Below are 12,717 nucleotides of genomic sequence, written 5' to 3'. Positions count from 1 at the left end.
TGCCTGTCTTGCATCTGGCCCTTTGCCTGGTGGGCCTAACCCCCTGGTGGTTTCGGCCCCCATCCCAGGCTGCCGGGCTGGGACTGGGAGGTTCAGGGCTGAGAGAAACCGCTGGGTGCAGACCAACTCAGCACATGGCTGGATTTTCATCATTGTAAGGGTCTGCACTGGCCCTCCCCACTCTTCCCTCACCAGATGTGCCGCTGCCCCTGGCTGGTCTCGAGCTGCTAAGAGTGACAGCAGCCCTTTCCCCAAGCTGTCTCTCAGACGGAGACACACAGCCCGCAGGGCAGGTCGCAGCAGTCATGGCAGCGCACAGCCGCCCCCTGACAGGCGGTTCTCTCCTCAGAGAGCAGCTCCCGCTCCTGGCAGGCGCTTGCTGCACTTGACAGGCGGACAAACGCCTGAAGCCCGGGGAAGGCCCGGCAATCGACAATCGACAATCGCTCTCAAGGTTGAACATCAAGGAGAGAGCTGGGAGCAGATGGCAGTCAGCCCCACCACCCACCTCCCGGGTCCCAGGGTAGGCCGGGGCTGTTTGTGGCTGGCCTCCCACCCGCCCTTTGATGTGATTGGACTGCCCCCAGCCGGGTCAGATGGCCTGCTGTCCCAGGCTGAGTAGGGACCTCAGGCAGATGCGGTCTTGGCTCAATTGGGTCTCCATCTCACCCCGTGGTCACCCAGCCCCCACGCGGAGGAACCAGGCCGGTGCCTGGAGGACCCTGCCCTGGGCGGGAAAATGGCACAGCTCGGAGGCCTCCTGGGGCCACCCTCTGCCAGCGACCAGTGTGTGCGGACTTGCAGGGCTTTGCAGGGCGCATGCTCATTACTTGCACCCAGCCCTGCTTTGGGGCCAGAGGGCAGGAGAGGTGTCAGAATAAAGGCATCAACTGTGCCTTGGGCCCTGGTGGGACAGGCACAGCTACGGAACGAGGAGGGCTTTGCTGCAGGCGGCTGGGAGGTGAGCCGGAGTCGCAGGCCTATGGCGGGGGTGGGGGGGTGGGCAGGCTTTGGCAGCAGAGGCGTCCCTCCCCCCAGCTTCCCCAGCCGAAGGAAGGAAGGCCGCAGCTCTCCACCGCCCGCAGAGAGCAGCTGCGCACCCCAGGGCTCCGGCTCCACAGCAGAGATAATGAGGTTACGAGCTCCCGCCCGGCAGCCGCAGGCCTCTGGCTGGCAGCCTGCTCCCACGGAGCCTTCCGGTGACAGCTGTGGCTCCCTGGCTGTCGGAGGGCATTTGTCACAAGACCCGGTGGGCAGGCGGGAGGGCCCCAGGCAGCTGGCCAGATGCTGCCAGGATTGGCCCTACCCCCTGGTTTTTAAACCGGTTCCCAACCTCGCTGCTGCCTGCTCTGCTCCTACACTCGGAGCTGTTATTTTCCCCCATAAGCTGCATGTTCCGGCTCCTGGCAGACAAAGCCGCTTTCCAGGCTGATTAGAGAACCAGGCCCGTGTAGGGCTGGGGGCCATTCCGAGCAGTAACACGCTGAGTGGGAGGAGCTCAGCAGCCACCACCATCACACCTGGAAGCCAAGGTCAGCAGAGTAGGGGACTGCTATTCCCGGGCACCCTGGAGCAGGGTGGGGGGCAAGCAGTTGGTGGTTCAGGATGCTGCCTGCCCTGGTCTAACTGCCCACCTCCCTCCTCCCACCACTACCTCCTGCTGCTCCCAGGAGCCACCCAAGGGTATCCAGCTCTGCAGGGGGTGGGTTCCCACTCTTCCACCTGAGAGAGGCTTTCCAGACCCCTCTGAGCCTGACCTCTCCCAAAGGCACATAGCTGTGGAGTCAACCTGCCCCAGCCCAGCTCTGTGTGCCCCTCCCCCCAGTGTAGGGACAGCCTGCCATGGTGACCAAGCCAAGGCAAAAGCAATTTCTCACCCAGGTGCAGACAGCTTTTAGCATTCTTATAAATGCCTGCCCACCAGGGGCTGCCAGTGTCAGGGACAAAGCAGCTGAGCGGCCTTCCTCCCACGGCCTCAGTTTCCCGTTCTGTAAATGGTGAGAACCCTGGAGGGAAGGGAGCCACATGCTGTCCACGTAGTGGTACCCCAGCCCTTCCCTCCACCCTCTGGCTGGGGGCATCCCACGCTGAGCATTGCCCTCTCATCTCGCCAGCAGAGCCAGGTTGGGGGTTGGATGACCGGATGGGCTAACCTCCTACCGCCAGGCAGGTCAGGATCTTCCTCAGAAGAGGCACGTCTCTCTGAGCCAGGCAGGTCAAGGAGACAGAGTGGGCACCTAGGCAGCCATCATAATCCTGGATTAGAACAGTGCTAAGCCTGAAGCTGGGCTTCACCCTTTCATGTCAGGTGGTCCAGCGAGGGAAGCTTTGTGGAATGTAAAGTGACATGACACCTTCCAGGTTCCTGGATGCAGCAGGCAGGTAGGGGGCATACACTGCACACTGAAAATGAGCCCCTGGACCACACAGGCTGCTAACCAAAGGTCAGCAGTTCAAGCCCACCAGCAGTTCCAATGGAAACATACTATGTTGCTTTGTCCCCTAAAGATGAAAAAACAAAACCAAAAAACCCAAAAACCGCCAATGAGGTGATGGTGACTCATAGCGACCCTTTAGGACAGGCTAAAACTGCCCCTGTGAGTTTTGGAGACCATAACTCTTTACGGGAATAGAAAGCCTTGTCTTTCTCCTGAAGAGCAACTGGTGGTTTTGAACGGCTGTAACCACGGCACCACAAGGGCTCCATAACTTAGCCTAGAAAACCCAATGGGCCAGTTCCACTCTGTCACACAGATTAGTCTGAGCTATAATAACCTTGAGACACCTGGCTGAGCACTTGTCCCATTATAGCGCTCTCTGATGACCAGGCACAGGTCCTCTCTGATACTGTGTGCAGTTTCTCTCTCCAGGGCACAAGGCGTTCCCTTTTTGGCCTTGGAGCCTGTGCGCTGTGAGGGCAGGAGCTCGGCTTAGACTCCCTCCGGTTGGTTACCTAGACTCATAGTGACCCTATAGAACAGGCTACAGATGCCTCTGTGGGTTTCTGAGACTACAGCTCTTTGTGAGAAGAGAAAGTCTCATTTTTCTCCCGAGGAGCAGCTGGTGGTTTCAAACTGGTGCCTTTGCATAACCACTCCATCACCTAGTCTGTAAGGGGAACCCAAACCAAATGCCATCTGGTTGATGGGGACCCATGGCGACCCTATGTGTGTCAGAGCAAAACTGTGCTCAGCAGGCTTGTTAACAAAAGTAGACTGACAGTGTTTCTTCTGAGGCACATCTGGGGAGACTTGAATCCCTAACTTTACAGAGAGCAGCTGAGTACATGAAGCCTTGGCACCAGCAGGGACTCACAGCACAGGGACACTGGGCCTGTTGCACAGGGAGTGCTTGGGAGTGACACACCACCCTATAGCTAGAGAGAGGCCCTGGTTGTGCAGAACCATCCTAATATAGCCCTCGTGCCCTGTCTCTGTCACACCCACCAAATGACTGGGTGGAATATGCAAAGAGGACATGAAACACTCGGGGTGGCGGCCTGGCGGGACTGCTCAGAGGGCCTGAATGGGCCACCAGGGCTTGCTTTGTCATAGGTCCATGGTCTTCCTTCTCCACCAGGTGAGTAGACTCGAATTGACAACCTTTTGGTTAGCAGTTCAGTGTCTTAGCCATTTACAACACCCAGGGACTCCTGACAACCACTGCAGGGGCCTGAAAGCCAGGGTTTGCCACCGACTCCCTATTCCCACCACACCCTGAAGGGCTGCGCACACTAGGGACCTAGGGACAGGGTCTCTGCACCTGGATCTACAAAAGGGCACAATTCTACCCAGGACAGGATGGGCAAATAATGACGTAGCAAACACTCAGTCCTGCAGCATCGATATGTGTAGGCAGCAACCTGGCAGCGGTGGGTTTCACGAAGTCACCCCCATGCACGCCCTTCTCCACTCTCAGCTGACTGTAGTGTGTGGGGGATGGAAAGTGAGGACCACCGCATCAGTGGAGGCCAATCCAAGGCTGCTGAAGTTCAGTCAATTCCAACACATGGTGACCCATAGGACAGAGCAGAACTGCTCCGGAGGACTCTCAAGGCTGCAGTCTTGAGGGAAACAGAACTTTCTCTAGAGGTGGGTTCGAACCACCAACCTTTTGGACAACAACCGCACCACCCACTGCACTGCCAGGGCTCCTTCCCTCTACTCTCCTGCCCGAGTCGATGCTGACTCACAGCGACCCTAGGGGACAGAATAGACCTACCCCTGTGGGTTTCTGAGACTATTGCTCTTTGCAGGAGTAGAAAGCCCCATCTTTCTCCCATGGAGCAGCTGGTGGTTTCGAACTGCTGGCCTTTTTTTTTTTTTTTGCTTAGCAGCCCAGTATGGCATAATCACTGTACCACCTGGACCCCGAACCCCTGACTGGTAAAGAAACCGGAGAAAAGCTTTGCCGTTGTATGCGCTCCCTCAGGACTGGCACGTTCACGATCTCACCACAAACCTCACAAGGGGCCAGCGAGGCAAGGTAGAGATGGGCCCCCTACTTTAAAGATGGGACCCCCTACTTTAAAGGTGCATGCCCGGAGGCCCAACAGGGAGGGGATCTCTGAGGACACCCAGCAGGTGGTGTTTCTCCACACCCAGGGACACCACACCTTGCACTACGCCTCCTACCCTGGTGTTTTACCCAAGGAAAGAGCCTGGGGTAGGGGGGGGGCATTGGAGCCTTTTTTACAGTCTCAGGATGACCACCCACAGTGACCCGCTGCCTGCTGGTCTGCAGTCCCATACCTGTCCGGGCACTAGGGCAGCAGAGGGGTCAAGGAGGAGGGCGGAGGGAAAAGGTGTGCGCGTCGCCCTTACCTCTTCTGATCTGAGTCCTGCAGGGAGATGCCGGAGTCCCAGTCCACGTGCCCCGCTGGTCGCTCTAAGGCCAGGATAGAAGCGGAGGTCAAGGCAGAGTCAGAAGCTCTACTTAGGGATTATGGAGGAAGACGTTTTCTCCAGAAGCAATGTTACTTTGAGGCTAAGGTGCACCTGTCCCAAGCCCCGGAATTCTCCATTGCATCATATGCATATGAGAGTTGGACACTGAATAAGGAAGTCCGGAGGAGAGTAGACGCACTTGAACTGTGGGGCTGGAGAAGAATATTGGAAGTACGGGGGACGGCTAAAAGGACAAACGGATCTGTGTTGGAAGAAGCGAGGTCAGAGTGCTCCTCAGAGGCAAGGATGGCAAGACTTTGTCTTACAGACTTTGGACATGTTGTCAGGAGAGACCAGTCCCTGGAGAAGGACGTCGTGTTTGGTAAAGGGGAGGCGGTGGCGAAAAGAGGAAGGCCCTTGACTAGATGGACTGACACAGTGGCTACTTCCATCAGAATGGGACAAGGTTTCGTTCTGTTGTGCACAGGGTTGCTATGGGTCGGAACCAACCCGATGGCACCCAACAACAACTCCTCGGGAGAAAGATGAGGCTTGCTTCTCTAGGAAAGAGTTACAATCTCGGGAATCCACAGGGGCGTCCTACTGGGTTGCTCTAAGTCGACCTCGACTTGATGGCAGCGAGTTTCATTTTCCCCACGCAGAAATTCGCCCCTGGCCTGGGCCCTGGCCAGTGAGGTAGAGCAGAGACCGGCACAGTGACCTCTGGAGGACATGCTGTGGCTGAGGACTGCCCAGGGGTCTTGAGCTGGGAGTGGGCGGAGTGGAATGGGGTGGGGAGGAATGGGGTGGGAAGCAGGAGGCCGTCTTCCTGGGTCTGAGCTCTCACACAGTGAGTTCATCTCTCTGTGCCACTCACCTCAGCCCAGGAGGAGCCTGAGGCCCCTGGGGGTGAGGGTATGCCATTGAAGAAAAGGCTACGGGTCATGGCAAAGATGCCCTGATGCCCCCACCTGGGTCATAGAGGGTGGCTTCCCTGGTGTGGGCACCTGTGGGTATCTTCGACAGAAATGCCCAGCGTAAGACGACAACCTGATGATTTTGGTGGTAGGCAACTGTGTTCTCTTTCCTTCCCCAGGCCTGCCCCCCTCCAGTCCTTTCCCTCTTTTTAGGATCTGCCCCCCGCCCCCCACCCTGCCCCCCAGTCTTCAGAGCGAGCCTCACCTGGCGCAGCTTGCTCCCAGGATGGAGACCAGGCCAGGATGCCTGCCTTCGGGGGTCCCTGCCCTGAAACACTCAGCATCTCCTGCAGCAGAAGGCGGTTCCTCTCCACTCGTTCCGACAGGGACAAGGCCCTGCCCCCAGGGCCCAGGGCTCCCTGGTCTGCAGCTCTCCAGAGCACCCCCAGCAGGGCTGTCCTAGGATCAAAGTCCTCCTCGGAGGTCAGGGAGGTGCTGTCTGGGTCTTCCCCTATGGCCTGACCATCTTGAGGGAGATGTGACCATCCCCTCCTTGGGGTGGGTGTGTGGGTGACTTTGTGGTACGCCCGACTTGGAGCAGCACTGAGGAGAGGGCTGTCTTGCAAAGATGCTGGCCCTGGCAGCGGCGCTCTCTGAGGGTCCAGCAGCGGCCATGCTGTCTCTGGAGGCCGAGGGCTCCTCCTGCCCCAGCACTCCAGCCTAGGGGCAGGAGGCCTGGGGGGCCCAAGACACTCCTTCTCTGCAGGTTCTTCCTCAGTGACCCTGCCCTCCAGCTGTCCGTCAGTCAGGCTCGGACCATGGGCCACCAGCAAGGCATCGGGCAGGGAAGAGCCTCCCGCAGGCGCCTCAGTGCCACCTGTCTTGACCCTTCTGTACTTGAGTCTCCTGTGAGCGGTGGGGCCAGAGCTCAGCCCCTGCTGTCCTGTGGTCCTCTCCTCCTTCAAGGCCCTTACCTTGAACTCCAGCACAGAGGGGCCTGGGAGCTGCACCCTCCATGTTTTGGGGGCCTGGGGGGCCATCAGACTGGGTGTTTCATCTTCCTGAGGGCTCGGCCAGGGCCTCCGGAGGTGGCCATCCTCCAGCTGCCACTGAGAGTCACTTCTCTCCAAGGCTGGGCCTTCCATGGGGCAGGGGCTTCTGCCAGCTCCCTTGGGTCCTCTGGAGGGGAAAACAGAGTTCCTGAGACACAGGCTGAATCCCACAACCCTGCCCCCACCCTCAAGGCACCTGGATCTTGAGTGTTGTTCAAAGGAGATTTATTTGGGGACAGGAGATGGGAACTTTTTCTTTAACGACAGAGTGATTTTACAGAATGGTGTGTGTGCGGTGACAGGGGAGGGGGAAGGGAGTGTAGCCTGCAATGACAGTTTATGGGGACCAGAATGAAAACAGGTCAGCTTTCCCAGTGCCTGGCCTCTTGGTTTGATGGCAGTGAAGGATGGCAATATCTGCTAACAGCTCTGTTCCCGGGGAGCAGTGAGGACGGAAGATTGTAGGTGGAAGGTGCTGCCCTTGCATTCTGCCCAGGCTCCGAGACCACCCCCATGGCAGGACCTGTGGCTCACTCCCTGGATGCAACACCTGCGAGTGTTTGTCAACACAGGGTCACAAATGATCCCCTGCCGAGGGGGTGACAGCACCTTTGTACAGAGGAGGCGCTGAGGCTCAGAAGGATCCTGCCACACAGGTGCCAAGGGTGTGCCCAGTTTGGAGCTCAACATTTCTCATTCCAGAGTGGGAACAATTTGGCCATCCCTCTGCATGGAGAGGTCAAGAGACTTGCTCACAGCTCATTAACGGCCCGGCACAATAGAGGTTGGTGGTGGGAGAGTACGCAGGGTGGCATGCACACTTGAAAGGGGCTTTCAAGAAGGTGGTGGGAAAATGAAATGAAGATCATGGGATCTTCCGCCAGCATTTTGAAGCCCCCAGTGCATGTTACAATGTCTTAGCAGCGATTCTGCTCTCTGAGAACATGTCGCTTAAGCATCCCATGTCTAGAGCTGTACCCCTTGAAGTAAACTACATTTCCATACAGAGACAGCTCAGCCCACTGTTGCTGAGTCAATCCCCACGCAGCGCGAACCTATGTAGGGTTTCCAGGCTATACATCCTTGGGGGAGCAGACCACCTCATCTTTCTCCCACAGACCTGGGGGTTCGCAGTCTTACAAATAGTACTACCACACCCCAACCAAACTCAACGATGCCAGCTCAGAGCGACCCGATTGGGCAGGGTGGAACTGCCCCCGTGGCTTTCTGAGACTGTAACTCTTTATGGGAGTAGAAAGCCCCGTCTTTATCGCTGGCCTGGTATTCTCACTGCCACTGAGTGGATTCCCACTCAGAGCAATCCTATTGGACAGAGAGAACAGAGCTGCTCCTATGGGTGCCCGAGACTGGGACCCTCCAAGGGAGTAGGTCTCTCTCCCTCAGAGTGGCTGATGGGCTCAGACAGCAACAACCAGGGCATCATCCATTATGCCAGCAGGGCTCCTCGAAGGCCAAGTTCAGAGTCAATCAGTCGTAGTTCTTTGAAACAAGCGCCTCTATCGTCCTTTCTTACCCTCTCATGTATGTATACACAACTTTTCAGGAATACAGCCCACGCCTTGCAGAAAGCAAAACCCAACGAATGTTCAGAACGTCCCACCAGCTGGAAGTCAGTGATGCGCAATGACCATCTTTGGGACCACACTAGACACTACAAAGTTTCTCTGTGTGGCCCAGCCGCCAGGTGCTCTTTTCCCTGGGACGCCTGAGAAATCACAGGGGGTAGGGATGGACACGACCGAGCAGCCCTGTCAGGTTTCAGAGGCAGTGGCAAGGGCGGCGTTGGATTCCGGTGGACATCCATCGCGGAAGTGTGGGGCGTCCATGGGGAAGTCGTTCCGATTCCGTGACTTCAGGGACCAGCTGGGCGAAGTGGGCCGGGTTGGGCGAGCCTCGCCACCGAGCGGGAACCCCGGCCGGCAGTGCACTGGTGGTAGGCCTAGCTCCGGCGCGGCCCGGGCCCCCCGTTCGGCGCCCCGGCACCCACGCCCGGCCCGCCCCTCACTCCGTCAGTACTCACTGGGGACTGCCGCCCCGGGACTCGGCCGCCGCCGCCGCCACCCCCTCCATCCCTCGGAGAGGCCGGCTGCCGCCCGGGCCCGCGGCACGGTACCGCGGCACGGTACTTCCAGGGCCGAAGGCTGGCGTCTCCGAGCTGGTGGCCCGCAGGCCTCGCCCTCGGGGGGCCCGCTCCGTTCTCTCCCGGCGGCCCCCGGGTCGGGGTGGGTCCTGCCGGAGCAGCCGCCCCGCGGGCCGCGGCCTCCCTCCCGGTCTGGGGCGGGAGTGCGCGGGGGCGGGAGGGCGCTGGCCGAGAAGGAAGTGGCATCGGCCGCCGCTAGTTCACGGCTTTGCCACGAAGGGGGCCGAGGGTCCAGGGCCGGGACGGGAGCGGGGGACCCGGAGAAGGAAGGGGCTGCGGAGCGGGGAGTGCGGCCGGTCCTCGCTGCCGCCCGCGGGTCCCTAGTCCGTCCAGGCCCAGTCCCTCTCTGACGTCCGCGGGAAGGGCTCGGGGACCAGGGCGCCGCTCCCTCGCTCGCCCTGGGCGCTCGCCAACTCGGCCCTACGCCCCCGGCCCCGAGGCCGCTCCCCGGCCGGGCCGCGCGGAGCCCTTGCCGACAGGACCGCGGACTCCCGCCCCGGGCCCGAGCTGAGCCGCGTTCTGCAAGGGGAGCGGAGCGCAGGATGGGCGCGCGGCTCCACACGCGCAAACGCCGGGCACTCCCGACGCCGCGCGGACCGTCGCCGGCCTGCCGTAACCCCAAGTGCCCAGGGTTCTCGGGCGCCGGGACCAGGCTCGGCTCGGCTCGCTCGCGGGGTGGAAGCAAAGGAAAGCCCTTTGTTTAGACAACTTTTCCCGAGAAGTCAGTGCGCCCTCTGGGAGCGCAGTCCCCATCTCCCCAGGGCACTGTTTTCCTTAAGGTCAAGGTCGGTTGCTGACCTTGTCTCCCGGCGTGGAGGTAAAGCGGGAATGGACGGACCCCTCCCGCATCTTGTCTTGCGCTAGGGACAGCGAGCAAGGGGCTTTACCTGCAGCTGTGGCCCAAGCCAATGGAGCCTCTCTCACTTTCCACCCAGAGGGAGGTGACGGAACCTCATCTAGTTGCAAACCTCCTCCACGTGAGGCAGGAAGCAATGAGAGTCAGGACCCAGGAGATCCGGAAATCCCTTCCAAGGGCAAGTACTCCTTGTCTTCAGCCGACAAGTTTCCCTTTCAAGCAGGAGATGCCTTTCCCTTGTACTTGCTACTGTGGTCACATTGAAGTGACAGGTACACAAACAGTAAGGACCACACAGCGTGCGCCCTAAGTGCCCTAGCCTGGAGCAGAGTGTGGGGAAGCAAGGCGGAGTTACCCTGCATCCCGGGGCAGGAGGGCACTCTGGGCGGGGCAGCGCAGTGCTCTTTGGAGAGCTGAGAGTTAGGACTGGGGCAACCCCCACCCCCCCACCCCCCTTACCCGGGCTCACATAGGAACCTCAAGTGCTCACACACCTGGTGACAGCTGAGTCTCCAGCCTGGGGCTGGTGTCTTGGTCTCCTATTCTAGACACGAGCAGGTAGTTCAGCAGGACACGTGGCACAATGACCAGTCAGTAGTAGAGTGACTGATACCAACTATGGAAGGTGTGGTGTGCAAGCATTATGGTGGGGTCATAGTGTGCTGTAACCTTCAGTGATGGCTATGTGTGTGAGGAGGGGTGGGGGAGCTTCAACAAGTGTGTGGAACATAGTTTCTGAAACCTTCTACGTTTTGTCTCTTTCCTACAAAATAGGAAATGGAGTCTCTCCGTGATCCGCCCAAGACCAGGGGGCTGGTGAAGGGCAGGCCTTCTCGCCCTTGGTCCTCACATCAACAGTGCTGTGGCCAGCAGCTTGCTGTTAAACTCGGGATGTTGTGGGAGGAAACCGGGAGGTACTCAGGGTGGATTCTCAAGATATACTGCCACCTTGACCTGGCCCTTCCTTGCTGGGTCCCACTCTCTTATCTGAGCTAAATTCTAAGTAAAAGAACTGTTCCTATCCTATGCTTCTTCTCCACGTACGCTGTCAAACTAACAACAACATTGCTACTATTATCTGGCGCCACCTATGTGCGAGGTGCTTCATGCAACCAAACCAAATTTCTTCTGACTCATCTCAACCCTGTAGGACAGAGGAGAACTGCTCAGTAGGGTTTAGAAGGACGGCCAAAGTGTTCCTTCGAGGCAAGGACAGTGAGACTCCGTCTCATGTGCTTTGGACATGTTCTAAGGAGAGACCAGTCCCTGGAGAAGACCATCATGCTTGGTAAAGTGGAGGCATAGCGAAAGAGAGGAAGGCCCTTGCCGAGATGGACTGACCCAGTGGCTGCACCAATGGGCTCAAGCACAGGAGCCATTGTGAGGATGGCGCAGGGCTGGGCAGGGTTTCCGGCTGTTGTGCCTGGGGTTGCTGTGGGCCGGAACCGACCCAATGGCACCCAACAACAACATCAGCACTCTTTAGGACCACAGACTGCCTTTCTTTCTCCCAAGGAGTGCTGTAACCATGGCAATACCCGAGCTCCGTGTGCTCCATATATCCTGTGCTCTCAACCCACCACAACCCTGCACACTTGGCACTCCTTGTCTCCATGTGGTTGTCCCGAGATGCCATGCAGTTGATTCTGACCCACACTGACCCATCTCACAGAGGAGAGCTACCCCAAAGGATTTCTAATCTTTCCTGGAGCAGAACCCCCAGACAGGCCTTTGTTCCACGGAGTCCCGGATGGGTCCAACCAAACCCCCGGCTTTTTGGCTAGCAGTCAGCCACTTAACCGTTTCGCCAACAGGGAAAAGCAACCCAGAGAGGACAGTCAAATTTAACCCTGTCTGTCTGGTTCTCATATCGCTTGCTTTGCTGCTGCTTTTCAGAGGCATCTGGTGCTCAGTCTCTTAAAGGTGCCTTCCCCTTGATCCCTGCCCCAGCACTCCCCCCAGAAGTTAATCATCTGTAACTGGAGCTTCTGAAAGGTCCAGCAAGAGCTTAATGTTTAAAAGAAACCTACGCACCAAGCAGCCCAGACACAGCAAATCGCCTACAGTTCACAGCTTAAAGCCTTTCTGCATGGGGTGGGGGTTCTGTAGAAGTCACTCGTCCTAAAGATACCAACAAGGAAATCCTTAGAATGCCTGTACACTCTCAAGAAATCCATGTCCCCGAGGGCGTTTCTCATGCAGCCTGGAGCCTGCGGAGTTCACGAAATGTGTGTTGAGTTCCCATCATGTCTAAGGCCGTGCTGGGGAGACAACATGGAATGCCTCAGACCCTTCCCTGAGGGAATTCTGCCCCAATTGGGGATGGGGAGTGGGGAGGGGCAGGCATATAAAAGAACGTTCTGTATAACACAAGCTAGCATCCTCAGTTCAGATACGACAACGGGGGCAGCGCAGGTGACTGCAGAAACAGCTAGATTGAGGGGCGTGTGTTGGGTGGGAGGAGGTGTCACAGGAGAGTCTTGGGGAAAGAGCAGGAATGAGCCAGACAGGGAGGGGCGGGGTGGGTGGGAAAAGGCATTTCGGGTGAATGGATTAGCAGGAGCGCAGCATTGAGGTGTGAAACTGCTAGGTTTCAACATTACTAAGTGTAAAATTGAAACCCGGAAAGGGAAGTGGGTGGGGGAAGGAGGAGCCTGGAGAACTGGGTGGTGCTGGCCTGCATGGAGGCACTTGGACTCCATCCTGCCACATGTAGGAGTCTCTGGAGCAGCAGTTCTCAACCTGTGGGTCGAGACCCCTTTGGAAGTCAAACAACCCTTTCACAGGGGTTGCCCAATTCATAACAGTAGCAAAATGACAGTTATGAAGTAGCAACGAAAATAAT

At 58.1% G+C, this 12,717-nt stretch overlaps 1 protein-coding gene across 2 annotated transcripts in view; it reads right to left on the bottom strand.

Annotated features, from left to right (window-relative positions):
* The window catches only part of KIAA1614 (KIAA1614 ortholog), a 40,136-nt gene extending 29,949 nt beyond the window's left edge, over positions 1-10,187 (bottom strand). The window contains exons 1-3 of one of the 2 annotated variants that reach the window (XM_075528078.1): positions 9,904-10,187; positions 6,069-6,982; positions 4,824-4,887 (exon numbers count right to left, since the gene is read on the bottom strand). In XM_075528078.1, the coding sequence (XP_075384193.1) occupies positions 4,824-4,887; positions 6,069-6,948 (944 nt within the window). In that variant the 5' untranslated portion in view covers positions 6,949-6,982; positions 9,904-10,187. Of the gene's footprint in view, positions 1-4,823; positions 4,888-6,068; positions 6,983-8,896; positions 9,633-9,903 lie in introns of those variants that run through there. The other variant, XM_075528071.1, reaches the window with a different exon arrangement.
* Positions 10,188-12,717: the final 2,530 nt, after the last annotated feature.

The sequence above is a fragment of the Tenrec ecaudatus genome, chromosome 1, assembly GCF_050624435.1.
Source record: "Tenrec ecaudatus isolate mTenEca1 chromosome 1, mTenEca1.hap1, whole genome shotgun sequence".
NCBI classification, from domain to species: domain Eukaryota; kingdom Metazoa; phylum Chordata; class Mammalia; order Afrosoricida; family Tenrecidae; genus Tenrec; species Tenrec ecaudatus.
The sequence above is the reverse complement of the archived record's forward strand: the minus strand, read 5'-3'. Positions and strand labels throughout refer to the sequence as shown.